The 22,371-nt window shown below is 33.5% G+C and overlaps 1 protein-coding gene across 1 annotated transcript in view; it reads right to left on the bottom strand.

Moving 5' to 3' along the window:
- The window catches only part of LOC149412202 (dipeptidase 1-like), a 122,621-nt gene that overhangs the window by 22,729 nt on the left and 77,521 nt on the right, over nt 1–22,371 (bottom strand). Inside the window, exons 5-6 of the mRNA XM_089645757.1 lie at nt 20,172–20,328; nt 19,201–19,255 (exon numbers count right to left, since the gene is read on the bottom strand). Of these exons, the coding sequence (XP_089501883.1) occupies nt 19,201–19,255; nt 20,172–20,328 (212 nt within the window). The remainder of the gene's footprint in view (nt 1–19,200; nt 19,256–20,171; nt 20,329–22,371) is intronic.

Below are 22,371 nucleotides of genomic sequence, written 5' to 3'. Positions count from 1 at the left end.
AAACTCAATTTGCAGGTATTGTCTTGCAGGGTGGCATCTAGGTTTCAGCGCCCTGTGGGTCGGAACAGCCTAGCAAATAATATGAAATAAACTCGTAGACAACCGTTCATTATTTATGCATGCAGTGTTCAGGAGATTTTGCTGGAGCGCTTTCTCAAAGTCTCCGCTTTACATTTAGCTCGCAGAAAGGAAACATTTATGTACATTGGCCGAACGGTGGATGGTAGACGCTGCGCAAGTTTCGCTAATATTATCACAGTATGATTTCAGCCGGGAGATTCAACTAGGGTTACTTAGAGAACAAAACATAAAAACATTGTTGTTCTAAATAATTAAACATTAGTTATGATTCGCAAGGGGAGAGGAAGAGATTTTTTCATTAGTTTGGCAAACTGAAGAATCGAAATGATTCTCAAAAAATGAAAGTAAAATTTAAATAAAGAGCTTCGAATTTTTACGGTTTTACAGAAAAACATAGTATTTATGTGTATCTATTTGTTTTATAAAACTTATTTTTTGTTGGATAAATATTGTGAGTTTTGTTGAATGTTTCGGTTCACGGAAAAACCATTTTCAGGGAAAACAATTGACATTCCTTTTACATTCCCATGTTCTCTTCGAAAGCAATCAGAATTCGTCTCAGACGTGATGTAGAGTGTTTGTAGATGACATCTACTAGTTTTACTATCCGGCCTAGCCCGAGTTAAAATTATTTAAAACAAGTTTTATATTTTTGAACGATAAATTAAAACAAACTAACTACATGAAGCTCATGAGTGAGTAGATATTAACACCTTGTCCGCTGAACATAAATAGTTAACCTGTAGATTTTGCTCAAAACCTGAATAAGGCCAAAGCTTGACACTTTTTCAAACAATACCCCCGAAAAAGTAGATAAGCAAATAGTTGTATCATTTTCTTCAAAAGTTGGACATCTATGATGTCAGGAAAATGTAAGTGAGACGAAGCGCTGAGCTATTGGGCCAAATAAACGTTTGTTTCCATTGAAACTTCGATGGAAGGCTCATCTATTGTTATACTTTTTTCTATGAAGAATTATAACTGCGCATTACCCAGTTATGTGAATCATTTATGTATGAATTAAAAAAAACTTGGATATCTTTCTCTTTGTTGGAAACTGTTTGTATGGGAATCTCAGTTCGTTATAAGTAAAACAAGATCATGTTGTACACAATGGAGTCAACTTTGAGTAGTTGTGCATGAAAAGTTGAGAGAGTTCTGTTGCAGCGCCATTATCTCTCAGTCATCTCAAAAGGTTGATATACACACGCTACTCAAAGGAAAGAGGTGAGACAAAAGATAGATTAAGTAATGACGCGTTGAGCGCTTTAGATTTTTGCGTGAGAGGATATTTTTTACTCTTCCGTGCGGGGAAACCTCGTGCCTCCGCTTTCCAACGATTTGTTTGACTATGTAGGTTATTGTACATAAATAAACGTGTAATATCAAATTATATATTTATATTATATTAATAATTAGGTAGGTTCTTCATTATTTTACACTATTGAATATAATTTTATTTTGCTTTTGCGTTATTTCATTATTTGATTATTTGGATTTTTTTTCAATAAAGACTGATAGAATTTTGAACACGTTCGTGTCGTTTAGTACGCATTTATTTTTACACATCGCTGCTTGCGTAGTTAATTAATTTTATAGACGTGTCTGGAGGTTAGTAGCCAAACGCGTCATATGAAATGATTTTCTTTCAAATATGTATGTGTAGACCACACTTTCCGTGATTATTTTTTTGTGATTAAAAAATAAATTCTAATTTCAAAAATTTAATATTAAAAAGCATCCGTTTTGCATCCGGGTACACGGATTTAATGATTTTTCTCTCTATCACAGCACAAGATAAAACACACAACTTTTGAAGGAGAATGACATGGGGTTAATCAAAACGTCCCGGGTTTTCATCACGCTGCTCTAAAATTTATAAGCTAATAAGTATACTATTTATAGTATGAGTAAAACTCACAAAATAAAATAATAGCCGTCATGGGACGCCTGGCAGATATGAGACATTAAATAGATTTTTAGTAAAAGTTTCAAAAGTATACTGTATATAGTTTGAGTAAAAGTCACAAAATAAAATAAAAGCCGTCATGGGACGCCTGGCTGATATGAGACATTAAATAGATTTTTAGTAAAAGTTTCAAAAGTATACTGTATATAGTGTGAGTAAAAGTCACAAAATAAAATAATAGCCGTCATGAGACGTCTTGCAGATATGAGACATTAAATAGATTTTTAGTAAAAGTTTCAAAAGTATACTGTATATAGTGTGAGTAAAAGTCACAAAATAAAATAAAAGCCGTCATGGGACGCCTGGCTGATATGAGACATTAAATAGATTTTTAGTAAAAGTTTCAAAAGTATACTGTTTATAGTGTGAGTAAAAGTCACAAAATAAAATAATAGCCGTCATGAGACGCCTTGCAGATATGAGACATTACATAGATATTTAATAAAAGTTTTAAAAGTATACTGTATATAGTGTAAGTAAAAGTCGCAAAATAAAATAATAGCCGTCAGATATGAAACATTAGATAGATTTTTAGTAAAGGAAGTGAAAATGAATATCATCCATTTTTTTAAAATATTTTTAAAACATATTTACTATTATTAAAATATGTATACACAATGATACATTCCACAAATTAAAAATTCCTCCCCATTTAGAATAGATAAATTGAAAATGTTAGTGAGAATAGAAACAAATATAGTAATACAGAGTTTTGGCAGCCGGGCAGAAAGAGCCATCGAGTCACGAGGCTGGCAGAATGCAGCGTCGTTCCGTGCAATAGCGTCGTCCCGTCTTGCCACGCTTCCTACGCAGGAGTCGGTATTACGGTCTTAGGCGCACCAATTTCACATAAAAAAATTATCTGTGTCACGATTTCATTATTTTCTGCTATTAAGGTGGCATAAGGTATTAGTTTATAAAAGTTCAACGGCTACGCTATTCACAAAAATCTTGATTTGGCGTGAAATTAATAAGTATTATTGTAATTACCCGTACAAATTTATGTAAGTATAATGTAACAATATTATACCATTCATTAAATTAGATCGAACAAAAATAAATGACATTTTGATAATGCCTTCAGAATGTGAAACAGCTGTCACCCGAAGTATTAATTACACAGCAGAGATTGTTTACGAATAGATATATGTTTTTTTTTGTAAATTTATTTATATTTTTTTAGTATTGAAACAGTTTTGGATAGTACCTATTACCATTTTCCTATCCATATAATATCATATCTACTATCTCTTCCCTTCCTTAAAACAGCCTTACCCACATTGGAAAGAATAAGATGATTTATGTTGCACTGTAAATTGTCGCAAGTCAGTCGAATTCGTGTCGTATAGCAAGAAGGTGCAATCTTAGTATCCTCGTTGTATTATTCACATGCTTTGTGCTAAATATCAAAATTCTCTCGTTTTTCTCGTTTATCTTGCTGTGAAGGAAATTTTACCCGAACAGTGCAAGTGCATGGAGAGCCCTATTGCCCGGATTCATGGGAATTCAAGGTTGCTGTTTCCTGCATTCCACTTTACCGTGATTTATTCAAAACCAATTGAATGAGCTCTTTACTGTTGTATTTTATAATAGATTTGATTTACGGTTCATTTTACGTGTAATAGAACATGTTACAATATTGTTAATGAATATAATCTAAAAAGAAAAAAAGTTTAAAAATAAAATGGAGTTCTTCAAATTAAATTTCATAAAAAATATACAAAATTGTATGTATCGAAGAAGAACATTGGTTTTTGGCTATTTTCTTTATACATGAAGGATATACGAAGAAAATAGGGAAACTTCCTACATATATTATTAAGCAAATTGACATTCAAGTAAACTCTAGCTGTACGCGAGAACTCCTATTGTGTTGTGTCATGTGAATATAGTATATACATGTTACATAATATATATGTTCAGTATTTCAATATGTTTTCTTGTCGATAGCAGGGAAAAGTGAACGTTCTAGAACCAATAGGCAAAGTCGGATAGTCGATATATGGATTTTTTTTGGGAGGTTCGTTTTAGAACAGTTTTTACAGGTGAGTTTTTGTCTCATTTGCTCTTTCTGATTGCTTTTTAAAACATGTTTTTCGCCATCCACGATCACTTCTATCGTACCTAGGAATATTTTCAAAGTAATTTTATTGTTTTGTTAAATTTTCTTAAAAGGAACATTAGAAAAAATTTTCATCGTAATTTTTTTTATTATCTTACAAGGCACACTAGCAAACATTTTGATTTGCTAAGATAAATTTTTGTATAAATATATACAACTTACATATTTTTAATGACAATTAACAATTCAAAAGCACCTATGTATCAAACAACATATCTACCGATCTGTATTATTATTTAAGTGCTTGTTGTTTCAAAGCTGCATGGCTCATGATGGAATGGCGTTGCGAACTGAAAATAATGTCAACTTCAGAGCTATTCCAGACACAAACAGCAATTTCATGCTTCATTAGTCCAGAACGCATCGATTCTCGTGTTTCAAAAGGGCGTGAAAACAAATTATCTTCACAAGGTTTTGAAACCATTATTTGGTTGCAACTCCTAATTAGTACCTGCAGTGAATAATATCATGGCTTAAAAAATAAATTTATACAGATCAACAATCGCTATAACTTCATTTAAAAACGAATAAAACATCATGTCATTAAAACACAACGTTTTGTTACGACTGAACCTGCTTTATCACAACCATTCTACGTGAGTAATATATCTATTCTGTGTTCTAAAACTTCCACATAAGGGTTTCCACTTTGTGGAAAATTCCCGAAAGGGAATTTGAAAGATTTTCAAGAATTTTGTTTGCGGGGAGAACAGAACCCCGAGAGTATCTGTCGACTGTCCAAAAATATTGAAAAATAATACTTAGAATTATTGTGAGAACGCTCTATGTTTCGTTTTATATAGCAAATTATTATTATTATAAAAATAAGTTTATTTTTAAGACCTGAACGAGAGAGAAAATCCAAAAATGACTAGATGATAAAAACAATGCTAATAATGTATATATAAAAAAAAAAAAATATCTATATATATATTTTTTTTTTCATTTTAATGGTAAAGGAACTAGTGGAAAATTTGATATTCTCTTCATCGTTTGTGAGTATTTTAGAACATATGCATTTGGCAACTATGGTCCTCATTCACATGTGAAACAATGAAAATATTTTAAAGCCTGTTTTTAAACATGGATAAAGTGTGTTCATTGATAAATTTTTGCACTTTGATTCAATATGATAACATCGGTGACGAGATGCTTACATTTTACCAAGAGTTGTTCGATGTTAAGAGCAAATAAACTCAGCGCCTGTTGAAAAATCACTTCTACAGATACAAAAAAAAATTAAAACTTTGAAAATTATTTAAACTATTAACAAATCTAACTTTAACAACACAAAAAATAAAACAGGTATTTTTTGTTAGAATAATAATAATAATAAATATTAATTGCAAGAAAATTGTAAGTGAAAACTATAAATACATGTTAGATTTGCAAGTGTACACTTGCAAATTAGGTAAGTTAATAAAATAACAATTGAAAAAAATAAAGAGTTGGTGGTATGTAACAAATAGAAATGTATAGTTATGATTTTAGGTTTCTTATAACCCGCCTCACTAGACTAGCCTGTGTTGAGGCATTCATTTTACAAGTTAATTAGTACATGAATATACCTACAATTTTATTACAATAGTTTTGTTAAATCAATAATTACCACTTTGGGTGAGTGTACCGGTAAAAGCCATAATAAAGGTAAATATTGATGAAAAAGCCACTGCGGTTTATCATACGAAGAATAAGTTGGCGAAGGGGAATGTATATGCCACGAAGCTGACAAATAAACAATTGCGACAGACGACCAACTTCTTGGACCATAAAGGCAGTTTCATCACATCCAACTGCCGATAAATTGAACCTATTCGACTGAAAAAAGTCTAGAATGGTCTTTGGAACATTCTACTCAATCCCGTTGATGGTATCACGTGCCGTAAGTAGTGAAATCTTAGTTCAGATTAAATAGAGTAATGTTATTTTGCTGTCGTTCTCCGATGTTGCTTCACTCCTATATTTTCTTCATTAAACGTTTTATCTCTCCTTCCATCGAAATACGTACAGTCCTCGGATTGCTTAAAACTTTGAATACGAGGATGTCTGCCAAGTTTTTATCAAAGAGAACGCGATTTTTGTAGAGCAAGTCGGTTCTTACTTCCTATCTTTCACTATATTGGATTCGTCTTCGGTCACCATATCGTAAAGCAGCGGGAGGTTATTCCCGTTGTTCCATTTCAAAATACCAAACTGATCACAGATACCTAGTGTGAATTTATAATTAACTATCAGTTCTATCCATTTATCGCGGAAACAATATACAATTAGTGAATTAAAGTATCGAAGAGGTTGTAAACAGTTTATAATAATTATTATTGACGATCCAGGGCAAAATATAATTTATTTCTTTTTTGAACCATTTTCATGAACATTATAATAATTTAGCAATCCCGCAAAAACGCGGGATATTATAGTTTTAATGTTGACAACGACTACTACTAGCTCAGACCCATGAAAAAACACGAAATGATATGGTAGTAATATTTGCGCACTTGAAAATATTTGCCTCAGTATCCTTGTATTAAAAAAAATAACAATATTTAAAAATATTTTTTGTTGTCAAAAGCTGTCGAAAATTTTAACAAAAGAAATTCTCATTTCTAATAAAGAATTATTATTTAATCATTTAAAAAAAAAACTAAATTTTGTTTGTGGTGGGTAGGTGCTACCTACTTTTTATTGCTTTTCTGAACAATCAGTTCTAATTTGGAAAACGACGTTTAAATTCAATGCAAAATTGATTTCATCTGAATAACCAGCATTTTACTCACAGACAACTGAAATTGGTATATTTGATAGGTAGGTACCTACTTTATCGCTTGCCTGAATAATTACACACATACAGTGCCAATTCTTAAGATGACACAAGCAAATTTGAGTTCATTCAACCCGATTTCACGCAGGACTAACGCACAGAAAATCGAAATTATTATGTTTGATGTGAAGTACCTGTATGTGTTAAAAGGATGAATTATATAAAAAACTAAACAATGAAAAAGTTGCCCTTTTCCAGAACTAGTTTCAGAATCATCAACAAATTATTATAAGCAATAATTAATCGTCTGAAATATCTACAAACATTGAAAATATCTCCCGAGTAAAAATAAATGCCGCCGACGAGAAATGAACCCGCACCTTCTGATGTCCGGTCAGGTTCTCTGGACCACTGAGCTACGTCGGCTTTTTTTCAATTTGTATAGATATTTCAGGCGATTAATTATTGCTTATAGTAATTTGCCTTTGTGCTAAGCATTAAAAAAAACTTATCTTATAAACATTAGTATATCATAAAAAAAAATTCGGAATCTATGTTAGAATACTTGTGATATTACTATTAATGAGTTATTTGTCTAGAAACGTTTGTTTATAGAAAATAACTATAATTATTGTTTGTATATTTTCCACGTTGGTCGCATAAGAATAGTTTTCCCTTGATTACCATGCACACAATTACGCATTTGCAAAAATAAACTTAGTGAAATACATATTATTAGTTGTTGAACAATTACGGCACAGGTTTTTTTTTATTTAAACACTATTTAAATGTATTTTGTTTTATACTTCGAACAATATTGATGGCTTTGATATTAAGAAATTCCCTACGATAAAAAGTTTCCGCTCAAATTTATTAAGCAATTTCAGAAAGTAAGTAGGTACTTCAAAAGTTTCGTATACGACTGTAAATTTGTTTTAAGATTTGATCTCAAGAATTGAAGATAAATTTTGTTTTATTTTTCTTTCATACTATAACTTAAAAGAGTAAATTTATTATTTTCTTCAATATCAACGCGCATTTGTGAAATCATTCGTACAAAAGTGTGCACACAAATTACTACGACAATTTAAGAAAGTACTTATTACTATACAAATTACAAATTTACATTTTCTACCTTAAGCGTCTTTTGCAGATAAAAATTCAAACCCAAGATCAAATAGGTTTTTAGCATGAACTACTATGTACATGGGAAAAACATCTTTAATAGACGACCATTTTTAGGACAAAGAAATTAACACAGGGCCATTCTAAAAGGGAACTACCAACTGTACCTGCCACAAATACAGGTGTTTGCCTCCCTCCACTGAGCTCAGGAATTCTCATTATTTGAGTAAATCGTCTTTACACAAATTAGGTTTTTACAAAACTGTCCTTCAATAAAACTGAGATACTTTCCAGATTTACAAACCAATAACAGAAAATATTCATAAGTATTTCTTTTTGAAAAAAATTAGAAATCGATAATTATAATAATAATATTATAATGATATATAGAACAGGTGTTTTAGATCAAAATTATAAACATATAAATGTTTTGAACCACTTTTTTGAGTTATATGAATCGACCGGTTTCGGTTGCACTCAACCTTCAGGGCAATGGAGATATAAACTAAATTAAATACAGAGGACAATTACAAGGTAAACGGAAGGAAAAAAGAAAGCATGTGCGAGAGGGAGAGAGCATCACAGACAGGCTGGTGGAGGGGTAGGTGGAGGAGAAGGGTAGGGTTTACCTCGGGACAAAGGGAAAAACTTTAAGATTGGACTGTCGGTTAATAATAGCTGTTTATTTAAAAGTGGGCAAATATTTTTATTTTTATTAGATTTGGATATCTCTAATGCTTCTAAATTATTAATTGTATTTTTATGAATTATTCAAAATTACAAGTTTTTCCGTCTTCCTGCCCTAACCAGCAGGCTCCGAAAATGGTTAAATATTTCCAACGGAAAAACTGAGGTCCAGAAAAGGGTCGAGTTCGAGGAAGGCACATACTCCCTACTTACTCTCATGTAAATATCGAGTCAGAAAATAATTGTTTGGGATTGTCAACTTTTCAGTGCAAACAATGAAAGCGTGGAACAATCACCTTTGTTATTTTCAGTACAGTTAATGAATGCTCCTTCAAAACGGGAAGATATAATAATACTGTAGTAGTAGGTGCTTTAGGTATTGTTTGTGTTAGGTAGGGAGATATTCGGTTTCTTATTTAAAAAAAAATAATAATTTAATTGTAGAATCTGAAATATAACCTTATTTTCGAATTGTGAAATTGTGAAATTAAGTAAAGAAAATGCAAATTAGGAATATCTTATGCTTATTCATAAGCGACAAAGCTTTTATCCCAGGAAAATTTGTAAAATTTTTGTAATATTCTTCCATACTTATATAATAATTTTCAGTCAACTTGTGTGTTACTGTTAGGGTTGCCAGCTCCCGTTTTATGAATTAGAGGATTTGATACGATTAAATAAAGGACATATGATGAAAATAAAGGACATCAATATTTTTTTAATAAAATGCTGTTATGGTATCAGTAGTTACATTTATTAATAAAAAACAATGTTAATCGAAGCCAAGTAAGTAGTACGACCTTAATTAGTAATTTTGCATTTAAAGTAATAAATAAAGTTAATACTTGGTATTGCTTTTGGCTGCTCTAAGAGCTTCTTCGTTTTCTATAATGAAATTATAAAATTGTTTGCATTTCATGTTGAAGTTCGACTTTATTAGTAGTTCTTTTTTTTATTTTATTTTTATTTTACTAGGAACATTAACAGGTTTATAACATAACATGCATAGAGAGAGAGAAAAAATAAGTAAAAGAATTAGGTTACAACCCAATAACCAATGTTCACATCATGCAATAAAGATAAAGAAGGTTAAAAAGCAATAAACAAACAAAGAAAACAAAGAAAGGTTAAAAACAAAGAAATGTTATAAACAAGGAAATAATAAGAGAAAATGTACACGTATAAACACATACACGTATAAACACATACATACATATATATACATACACATGCATATACACATATAAATACATACGTACACACATACATATACATAGTTGCATACATACATACGCATACATACATGCATACATACATACACACACACACGTACATTTGATATTAAATAAAATAATATGTAAAAGTGATAATGAATAAATGATGAATGTAATGTATTAAATTTAGAAAAGGGTTAATTATTACAATACTCTGTTAACAATTTTTTTAAAAGCTCCTAAGGTACACGACAGGATATGTAATGTTTTTAAAGTCCCTCCTTGCGTTTTTTATCGAAATTGGATTAATATAATTTCTTCCGTCTGATTTGCAACTTTTCGCGGTTCATCAACCCTTCAATCTTAACGAACTAATATGTCACGTTGTGTCAATTTTTTGTTTCGACAGTGATTAATTCATTGAAGAATCCTTTTAATTGGTTGTGGTAACTTTGGTTCTTTTTAGATGAGACGTGTTACATTCTGTATGGTTTGAAAATAAGACAATGACCCACTACCCTGATTTTAACTACCTTTTCCTACCTTGTTTGCTCGCCCAAACGTTTCAGGTTGCTGCAGTCGATAATGTGCTAATATAATGAGACAATTTAATACAATTAGGTACATGAAATTCTCTATAGACAATTCAATTCAAGATGCACAAGATTCTAGGTTAATGATTTGACTATGGATTGTTAGTTTTGTGAGTTATTTCTATGAGTAGGTATTTTTGGGAATAGCTAGAGACAAAACATGTGTTGCTTTCGATTGGTCTCCGTCCAAATCCCACCCATCAACGTGACCAGCTCGAGAACAGCCAAATTGATGGTCCAATCCCAACACCTCCAGAAATTAATTGAATATCGCTCAGCGACAGATGAAATAATGACATGTTTTGCCTCCTGCCGGAGGGTGATGAAGGTGGGATGTGGGTCCTTGTTGGTAAATGATGATGTTGATGATGATGATGATTGAGGAAGATTCATCTTATACCGTTAGGTACAAGGAGCTGCTCCGGTCCGGTGGCATGACAGCCTGATGTCAGGAACCATTTGGGTCACGTGGGTAGCGCGAGGTTTAGGTCGCGTCAACCTCCCCCAAATCGATGATGAGTTAAGCTTCGCCAGTATGCCGAAAGTTAGGAGTCCACTCTACTAACCTCAAACATAAACATATACTGAAGTGGTTTGCATCAGCAACGTCGGGAGTTCGGGAGTCCCGTGAACACCCCTCTGGTTTACGCTCGTAAGAATAATGATGAATTCAGCTTCAGTTTGTTCGCCTTCGCCTCTGCAGTCACGTTACTCCAAATAGCTCCTGGCTCCAGTCTATACAGCTTCTCGTTCCAGTAGAGGTAATGACACATGTTTACCATATGTGCAATACAGAACATACTTCAAGTCTTTCGTCCACACTCAAAATAGTCATGTCGATATTTAATTTGAATGAGGGCGTCCATCCGACATAACGAATGTTTCCGCGACGGGAGATTTTACCCCACTTTAAAGTCATGGTCATTCGCTCTATCGTTTGTTACCCTCCGTTCGCTTCAAATATCAAAGAATGGTAGAAAATGATATCCTCGACTTCCGGCGCTAAGGATCAGGGATACTGGAATTATCAGGTCGTGAATCTGAAGTCATCCGATCTCCGTCAGCTCAAACGGTTTCAGTCGGAGTCAATTCCCAACCTAATTCTGGATGACTTCTCCTCCTATAGTGGGGTAAGTATTTATTGAATTTGACAGGAAGGACGTCAGAAATCGCCGAAACAACTTCATATTCGTCACGATCCCTTCGTTCTGTCAGCGAGAAAATCCTTCCCATACGTCAGAAAAGAATAGCATAGCCATTATCCGCTTTGTTCCTTCGTCTACCAAGCTAATTCAAGTAGGAAAGCCCATTAGCAATCTTCGTTCCCTTCGATTGGAACTCCGTGAAAGCGTCCTCTCACCAGCTGAAAATACTCGAAACAGGGGTCTATCCAGGGTAACTATCTTAGGCTGGTCCTCCAACACCTTCGACAGAAACCGATGCTTTTACGGGAATAACTCAACCACACCAAGAGCACGGGAAAGGGCCGGCGCTGCTCTACTGAAATAGACGTTATCTCGGTACCCAGGGTTATCGACTTTGCTAACACCAAAGTTCCTATTAGGCAAGCCAATTACCAATTTCGTTTCCTTCGCTTTCGTCGCTTTGATAAGATAGGACAGCCTACGGAAAATTCGTACACTTCGTCTTCGCCAAACTTATGTTGATGAAAATCTCACTTGATAGAATAGGAATGCCAGACAGATGCATTCTCTCGGCGGCTAGCTTCAATCCGCTGTGTTAATTCCACGAATATGAATGAAAATTATATGCTGACAGAGAACCCCCTGTAATAAATACAATACACCGTAGCCTTCACAAAGTTCGCAAAACGAAGTTGGAAGTAGGGATTAGGAGTACGTAGATATACGCACGTAGCTCTAATAGTTGAAATAATGGTGCACTCGCTGTACATGGCTAAGTGAGAGTGATGGTCGAATAAGTTATATTTAATTAAATATATTTTATGAATTCCGTATAACCTAATCGTTAAATATTATTACTGGAGAATTATTAAATCATTTTAAATTTCAAAAAATAGTCCAACTCATAACCCAAATAATGCGCATTGTTCGATAATCTAAAGTGTTAAAACTAACCAAGTGCCCAGGCGGCCTTAACACAATAGGTGATTTATGGCCCCTCTTGCTAAAAGGGTCCGGACTCAATTCTTCTGTTGAAGATTTTAACATAATTACCTATAGTATTCAGGTTAAATACTCTTACTTCAAAATACAATTGAATTATTTGGTTTACATAAAGGAAAATAAGGGTTAGTAATTAAATTATAATAGACTTACCAATTCATCTTAGTGTCAACAATCCAAAAAACTACAACCAACAAACACAGTCACATGCAGTAAAATACCCATGCTGTTAGAAAAACCACTCCTTCTACACTAAATGATTTTAGCCGTGTTCGCGTTCCGACGATTAATTCTTGTTGACGCGCTTCCTAGTTTTTACTGACTCGACTATTTTAAAACGCTGACCGATCCTGATTATCCCTGACCATCTCCCAAACCTTGAATCTCTGACCCCCTTGACTCTATTTGACCGTCTCCCAACGCTTTCAAAACTGACTATCTTGAACCGCTTTTTCACCCTCGACCGTCTCTTAGCTCTCCCCAATCTAGACTATCAAAACCTGACTATCCGCCCGCGCTCTTTAACCACGACCATCGACTTCCTTCTCCCGTTCTTCCACGCTAACTATCTTAATTATCTCCGCCCGTTTCCTTGCGCTCCTCAAGCTAGACCCCCTTCCCCACCCCCTTATCTCTTCCCCCAAATCAACTCCGCCTCTCGCCATATGCGATATCTAATTTATGTATTTTGAATTCTCGAAATTTCGTGTGTTCAAGGACAGAATTGCACTAAAAGGACCACACATAGATTATAAGCTCTGGAACCCGTCACATTAATTTAAATCGTTTCAGAACCAATAACTTGTTATTTCTCAAGTAAACTGTCCAATTCTTTGCAAAAGAATGGAACCCGACTCCCCTCAGTCCAGTGGCGTGTCGGCCCACCAGCATTTTAGCTCGGCTTACAATTATCAACACGGTCTAGGATGTATTAAACATCTTTTATTTATAAGTTTTATTTTTAAATCTTCTTGCAGGATTTTAATTTACCTAGGCAAATTCCAAACTCGTCCTGTTAAAATATTATTTACCTCGCTATTCATAATTATAATTCATCCAAATCCTTAGAAAAGTTACGTGACTATATTTAACGGCGTATTTCCTACTTAGAAAGTCACTTAGTAGCATTGCTCAACGGAGGTGAATTGTTTCTTATTGATCTTGTTAGGGTTTTTTTTCTATCCGCCCCCTACACTGGCAAATCCGCTACTACTGCACTGAACTAAATCCGAGAATTTCAGCACCACCCCGGAGGTCTTCTGCTGAACGCAGGGCATGTTCCAAGTTTTTTTCCCTACCATAATAAATCTAAGCACTTGTTTTAAAATCAGTTGTCCAACATCTGGTAATTCCCTATGTCGTGAGATCAACTGAAAATTTCTTTCCCACCATAATAAATCAATAATAAAAAAAATTTATCCCAGGGCAAGTTCATCACAGATATCAGCATCAAAATAAGTTTTATTATAATAATTGCAAGTTCTTAGTAAGAAAGAATTTTTCCTGAGACTCGTTGAAGCAATTTCGATATGAAACAATGATTTGTCTCTAGTTTTCTTACTTGGGACTCTAATATTGATTGATGACAAAAGGGCTGGACAGTCAATATGACCACTCAAGACTTTGTGTAAGTAAATCATGTCCCCAGTGTCTCTCCTGCTTTTTAATGTTTTAAGTCCGTAGTGCTTGATAGAGCTTTCCATATCATAATAACGTAATTGTCTCCTGAAGTTCAAGTGATGTACAAACTTTCTTTGAACAGCTTCAATGCGTTTTGTGTGAATGTTATAAAAAGGATTCCATATGGCAGAAGCGTACTCAAGATGACTACGGACGTAGGAGTAATACAAAATTTTGAGTGCATGGATATTGTTGAATTCCTTTTCAATACGGAATAAAAATCCTAACATGCTCAATGATTTCTTGACAATCTTATCCACATGTGCCTTGAATGAAACTTTGTCGTTAATCAGTACACCGAGGTCTCGAATTTGATTGACTTTTTTGAGTGGTTGACTGTTTGTAATATGGTAATTATATTCAATTTTATTTATTTTTTTTGTAAAGGTTATTACATAATATTTGGCAGTATTCATGTGGAGATAGTTGACAGTACAATAATCATTAAGCCTATTAAGATCTTGTTGCAGTTTATAACATTCAGTAATAGAGTTAATAGAAAGAAATATTTTCATGTCATCAGCAAAAAGTAAAACTTTAGCATGCTTAAAGCATTTTACAATGTCATTGATAAATATAGTAAAAAGCAACGGTCCCAGGTGAGATCCTTGAGGGACACCTGAAGGTACATTGACAATCTCAGAATTGAAACCGTTTACTGCTATTATCTGGGAGCGTCCGTTTAGGTATGAAACTAGCCATCGGTACAAATTACCGTGTATTCCTAAAGCTAAAAGTTTAGACAATAATAGGCTGTGGTCGATTTTATCGAATGCTTTGGAGAAATCTGTATATATAGCATCCACTTGGATTCGTTTGTCCATTGATTTTGAAATATATTCGGTGAATACTGCAAGATTGGATACAGTTGATCTTTTTTTAATAAAGCCGTGTTGATTATCAGTTATAACAGACTTAACACAGTCATAGAGTTGCTCATGAACAATCTTTTCAAGAATCTTACTGTAGATAGGTAGTTTTGAAATTGGCCGATAGTTTTGGACGTCGTTTTTAGAGCCGGGTTTGAATACTGGTGTAATGTTCTGCTTTTAAAGTATCAATATTTAACTTATTTCGGTTTTTGGTCCACGTATTCGTACACAAGGAAAAAATCCTTTCGGCTTGGGCATTAGAAACGGGGATGGAAAATACGTATAGTATTATTTTTAGCAGATTCTTGTTTTCATCCGTAGATTTGAGAATCTGAATCCAAATTTCAAGAACATTTTCACACTTCTTATCGTATATAGTTTTCGTGAGGAGAGGCTTTAATATCAGAACAGAACTCTTCATACAATGCATCAAGGTTAATATTAGGTATATGTAGTTTTGATACCACGATGCGCAAATACTGGAACTTAATTTCTTTCGTCAGTGTCAGCGGCTGCCCGACCGTGTTCCCTTCCCCCGCATTTCGACTCAGCCGCCCGCGCCGCGCCGCCGCCCGCCGCCTCGCAGCACATCGCGCGAAATCACGCTGATTCATTTATTTTTTCCAAATTAAACGACAAAGTATTGTCCTGTATTGAAGATTTTAAATTAGAGGACAAGATCAATTTTTGGGTCTGAAATAGAGGACGTCCTTTAAAATAAAGGACGTCTGGCAACCCTAGTTGCTGTCTTCGTTCACCAATGTTGAAAAAAACTAGACTAAACTATATGGATACCTTTTTCACATCTAGTACCTAATCGTGTTATTACGTTAAATTAAAATCTTTAATGACTGAGCGTTACGCATTACATCTGTTTATACATTTGTTTATTTGTTCCGTGTTCGGTCGATGCTGTCAAGATAGCGGTTGTATTTTATAGTTTATTTTTATTCCGCCTTCGCGCATGAGCATGTGACTTTCACGAGCTGTCATATCGGAGTAATCAACATTACACAAAGTCAATATGGCTAAAGGTGAGATTTTAAGACATTTAAAAAAAAGTTTAATCTTTAAAAGATCATATCCGTGATCTAAAGACGTTCTAAGTAGAACGAAATTGTAAAGCGCCTTTTACTTGCTGCAACTGCAACTTGTTTGACCTGAATGTGCATAAATCCACTGCAGTATATATATCTACGCCTGATAATATTACCAGATCATTTTTTTAAATTTAACCCATGATATTTTACTGGTAGTCATTTGTAATAACAATGAGTGTTCGAGGAACGAACAAGGGTTGGGATGTCCGTACTTTAAAGGGCTATTCCACACTGATAAAGCATGGATGAAGCCTATGGCTTATGACAGGCAAATGCGAAAATACAATTCGTAAGGTTAATTCACAATCAACTTACCGGGTGGCGAATGAAATCTGCATCTCGAGAATCATCTGTCAGCACTGGAACGGTGATCGTTGTACGGTAGCACTCGTTATTTTGAATTGGATTGCGATAAAATACGTATTAAGGGATTATTCCGATAAATAACCGGCGATAGTATACACATTGGTTTTGACAGGACGAACGTTTTTTGTGCGATTGTGCGGCTCACGGCACTCCGTGGTTAAAGCTGACGTGTGTGAATTTAAACTACACAGTTCAAATTCTGACCATACTATTGGTTAGCACACGGCCTGACAAAAGCAAACGGCGTGACGGAACAATGAGTATTAATTGTAACTATAGTATGGCGAAGTTTGCATTCAAGGTTTCGATCTGATCTAATTACTGCATTATTCAATTTTCTGCGTTCATATTTCGCGCGAGCATTTAATTAAATCAGTACAGCCTCATTTTCTTCATTTTGACGTTGGTAGCTAGTATATACTACATATCTTCGGGAGTTTACGCCGTAAATTCGCTGCCTCGGCGTTAAACTGATCGTAAAAATTCAGATATAAAACAAAAGTTTATAAGAATAACTAAAGTTTTAGCAGTCGTTCCAACGTTGGCTATATTATAATATTGGAATTGATGCGCCATAACTTGAAAGTAAAATACAGAGTTGAATAATAGCAGTAAAAATGAAACTTATTTGATAATTGAATGTTGCAAGCATTGTTTAAGCCAAACAAGTTTGGACTGAGTGATAAAAATTAAGATTCTTTCCAATAGTTTATGAAAGTTTTCTATTAACCATTCAGGCCTCGGAAGGATATTACTAGCCATATATAAACATCATATTCCATTATAGCCTCTGAAGGACAGATCTGACCGGGGCGTCAATACATTATGAAAGTATTTTTATTGTTTTTTCTATAATGCGTAGATATGTGAAATGTTCTTTATTGGAAAGAAAAATAATTATTCTTTACAGTTTGTATCAAAAATTTATACATTACTAAATAGATAAATTTAAAAAAAAATGCCAAAGTCCATGATTACGAATTGGCGGCATTTTTTCATTGACAGTTAAAAAAATATTAATATATTTTTTATTGTTCGAACAGCGAAATGTCAGTTTTATTGCTAATTACGTACACAAAAGGAATACGTTTTATAAATATTTAATTCTTTCAAAATTATGGACGTTCCGAGTCAAAATGTCTTTGTAAGTTTTTTGTTAACATTTTGTGTTTGATATTAAAAATAAAATTTTTAGAAAGATCAAATTTTTTTAAATGTAAATATTTGCTAAGCAATTTAATCTAGTTTCTAAAATAGTTTTTCTTTAACCGACAACTTAAAAAATAAGTAATATTTAGCACATTTTAGATACCCTGGGAGCATTCCGAAATACCAAGAAAATTCACCACGTCGCGACGGTCGCGTCGTTGGGACTTATTTGTAAAAATATTTTAAAACCTGAAGGGTTACAAAATAGACATCGGCAAAAACGAACATCAAGGAAACGGGAAAGGTAATTTTCGAGTTTTGTGAAATTCTTATTTATGTTCAGTTATTATCAAAGTACTAGGCACATGGTGGAATATTAACAGCGCCCGAATAGGAATTTTACAGAACTTGAATTTTTAATTTGAAATGTGATGATTGTTCGAATTCTGTGAAACAACCAAAGCAGTCCCAAGAACTTGAATCGTAAATACTTGTTAAACGACGTGTTACTACTAAAGTGTAACGAGTTTAACGAATCATTTTTGTTTTTTCTTGTGTGTTCTACTTAACCTCACTTTTTCTATGTTTGTACTGTGGTATTGAAACTTATAATTTTAATTATTTTATATATTTTTGTACGTGAAACTTGTAATCTTGATATAAAAATACCCATTTAAAAAATTACTTATTGACTCCCACCTATGTATTGTAAGTTCCTCCCGTCCTACAATGAGTTTTGTAACTCGTCAGGATTTCTCTACCAAGAAATAAAAATTATAAAACATGTACTGTACTGTATTATTCACAATCCTAACTCAAATAGGTAGGATTTTCCGCAGTCGAAAATGTAACCGATTTTGATTACATAGTGATTTTTTAGTTCAGTTAACTTGTTTTAAAAGTTTTTGCGTTTCTAAAGGCATTATGGGTTTTATGTAGGATTTATTATTATATCAATTTTGACTTTTTTTTACAAAGTAAACGGAATTTAGATGTAGGCACCTAACGAAAAGCGCGAAACTGTTGAAGAAACACAGGTTTAACACCGAGCAAAACGTTTAAAATATGTTTGTGTAGTAGAAACATTTAAAAAAGAATTATTTATTTTCCATTTGCGCTGAGAAACAGATTTGGTACCTATAAAACACCTTTTAAGCGAGTTACATGAACAAAATAATTTAATTTGCGAACGAGAGTCATGACACGTTTGGAAAAATAAACCTACGGGTTCCTTCAATCTACGGAAAATAAATATATTTAGTATATCGTGGAGTTTTAATAATCTAATACATAATCTGGAGAAAATAAATACAAGTATATTTGATTCAATTTCTTACCTCGCCAAAGACATTGAGTCCATTCAAATTGGGAGTATCAGTTGAAGAGTCAGCCCTGAAAGTTGAAAGAAGTTACTTAAAATACCCATTATATTATAGTAGTACCCAGTACTTTGAAATTCCATAACTGTACACGTATTTTTTTAATGTACCACTTGAAATTTGTATCATATAATTCTTTACTAAGCTTTACAGTTTCTGTGCAAACATCTTAAATCTAACTATGAGGATAGACCTCTACGCAACTCTGTCTTGGCGCACACTTTATTCATTCACGTTCATGCATTGTCTCATTCACACTTTTCTGTTATTCTGACAATATATATATATTTTTTTTTATTGCCGGCAACCCAGGCGTATATTGCAATAACATAATCAAAATTACAAACATGAAAGTAACACGCCTCACTAGAAGATTTCTGTTCTGAGGCGGGTACATAATACATAATATACCGACACACATATTAGATTCACTTGGTCGTGCCACGAAGTGGAGGCTCGTGACTTTTGGGTGTACTAGAGTTATAATATTACAAAAAGGCATTTTCCTGAGTGAATAACTGAGTTTTCCTGAAAATCTACATACAAAAAATCGAATTTTAGAAAAAACTTAGCACTCTATCATAATGAAAAGTCGCAAGCTACCACTAGTGCCATGTCTTCTTCGGACGTCTCAGAGTTCTTCCACCATTCATATATTTCTTATACTCCCTCATCCGTTCGTCCGCTTTGCATGATCAAACCAGCGGAGTGTGTGTTTTTAATCTAGTTCACTTTGCTTTCTTCAGCGCTGTTTTCTTTCTGGATGTCGATATTATTTGTACACGTGCATTTTACATTTGTAACAGGATTAAACATGGATCCCACAGCATTAAGTCTACGTCCATGCAACTTCTTTTTTTTTTCTTCTTTCCATCTCAAGACTAGATAATTTTCAATGTTTCAAATGTATACTGAATTCAGAAACTCACCACAGGGTATTGCAGTTGTGGGTCAGAGACATGTATCTAACTCCCAATTCGTAAAACATCCTCAGGACTCCCAGGGAATTTCCAATACTGTGACCTCCTTCTATGCCGATCATAGATGCGATCTTCCTTGGCCGAGCGTCGAGGGCCGCGAGGATGTCTGCAATAAAATGCATAATTTAAAAAAATGTATTATTATGTTACTTAAATCTGAATAAATAAGTGTAGAATTGAGTAAGACAGATTGACAAGACATCTGAAGAAAGTGTATTATAGATATATGTGTATACCTAAAGTAAAATTATTATTATTTATTTTTTTATCCAAAATTTACAAATACCAATAATCTTAACTGAACAAAATAATCAGTTTAATTGACTAGTCTAGTGTTCTTATTGATTGAGCGTACCGAAGTCCTACTTTAAGTCGATCCCTTTGCATTTCGTCTATCTGTAAATTTGTTTGTGCTTCCTGAGTCCCGTCAATTTTGTACTAGCAAACATGGTAGCCGTGTCTTATAGTAACTTTTTATCCCGCCAGAGCGCGCTTATGCTCCCTGGAGCACGAGTTCTCTAATCGAAATAATCAACATTACGAAAAATCTACTGCAAACAAACAGAACCACTACCGCAAATAGGCGACATTTGTTTTCTTTCAAATCGATAAAGATTCTTCAAGATATTTTTTTATTTATTTACGGTAGGTACAAGTATCTTTAAACACACATCATGAAAATAACACGTTACAAAAAACTTTAACAAATTATAATTAGGCCACAGAAAACATTATGTAAACCAATTAATAATATCTGTAACTTCTGCACATTGGTTTTCTAGACTGTATGCGTAGTGTAGAGTGAAAGGGTGTTGCGGTGAAAAAGATTTTTGTTTACTTTTGTATATCTGTCCAGTGGACAGGAATATCTAGAGACACTTGACTTTGCCAGAGGACCACTAATCAGAAGTTAGAATATGCAGGTGTACAATTTTATTGAATATGATTATAGCACAATAAAACCGATTTTCCGGAATCACTACGGCAATGTTATAGCTAATTTGGGGTATGTTATTTATTTATTTATTTAAACGCCCATTGGGCGTTTACATACATTGTTATTAGTGTTATTACATTAACTATGTGACATTTAGAAGTTTACGTACATATATAAATAAAATAGTTATTATATCTGTAGTACATAAATGTTTTACAAATAATACAGAATACCATTATGGAGAACAGTTTTTTTTTTTTTTTTTTTTTTACTTACTTAGAAAAATAAATGGATTGGAATTAATCAGCATTTATAGGGACTTAAAATCATATTCGAATTGTTATTTAAATTACAATATTAATTTGTAAAGTTAAAACATATATATTAAAGTTAAAGAGTCATAAAAGAAAAGAGTGAAAAAACAGAAGCTAAAAAATGGGTTTTTCACTATGGAGTGGAGAAGTCATACATTTCAGCAAAGTGTTTATGTAGATTTCGTTTAAGCATGTTAATGTTAATGTTAATGCATGTTAATCAGTTATGTTATGTTATGTATGGGTTTTGGGGAATGATGGAAGGAGGTGGGAGGAAGGAGATGGGAAAGAGGTTTGTTAGGAAGTAGATAAATATGTAGCTATTCAGATATGATCTAACGGATAATTTAATTTAAACTTATGTAAACTGAATGCGTAAAGTGTAAACTCAAATAATATGTACCATGAGATCGGAAGGAAGTTTACAAACTTGGCAACGGGAAGGTTAAATCAACTCTAATTGTACAGAGAGTGATCTACATATATTTTGAACGGGTCGCTTCCTGCTTTCTGGAGGTAAAGAAATCGAGTTTAAGTCATCCTCATTCATGATGACTGCTTTCTGGCACCAAGAAATGATAGTTCCAGTAAATAATTATGTTTTAAACTGTTTTTAATAACTGCTTTTAGTTTGATCTGATAAGCAACATGAATGACAATTTTAATCGCTTTTCAAGCAAGTTGAAAGCGATCGATGATTTTCACCCCATCTGTTTCTGCTATCGTGGTACGAGAACACGCCGTCAGATGGAATGCAGGAAAACACTTCTTCTTTTTGACATATAAATTTATTAATTCACAATATAATTGCAGAGGATCTTATTTTCCTCTGCTAAAACTTAAACTGAAAGAAATAAAGGTCTAGTTTCCTCTATTCTTCAGTTTTCCCTAGGTTTAC

The sequence above is a fragment of the Hesperophylax consimilis genome, chromosome 23 (genome assembly GCF_061612785.1).
Source record: "Hesperophylax consimilis isolate HC1 chromosome 23, BYU_Hcon_1.0, whole genome shotgun sequence".
In the NCBI taxonomy this organism is placed as follows: domain Eukaryota; kingdom Metazoa; phylum Arthropoda; class Insecta; order Trichoptera; family Limnephilidae; genus Hesperophylax; species Hesperophylax consimilis.
This window is presented reverse-complemented; position numbering and strand designations above follow the sequence as displayed.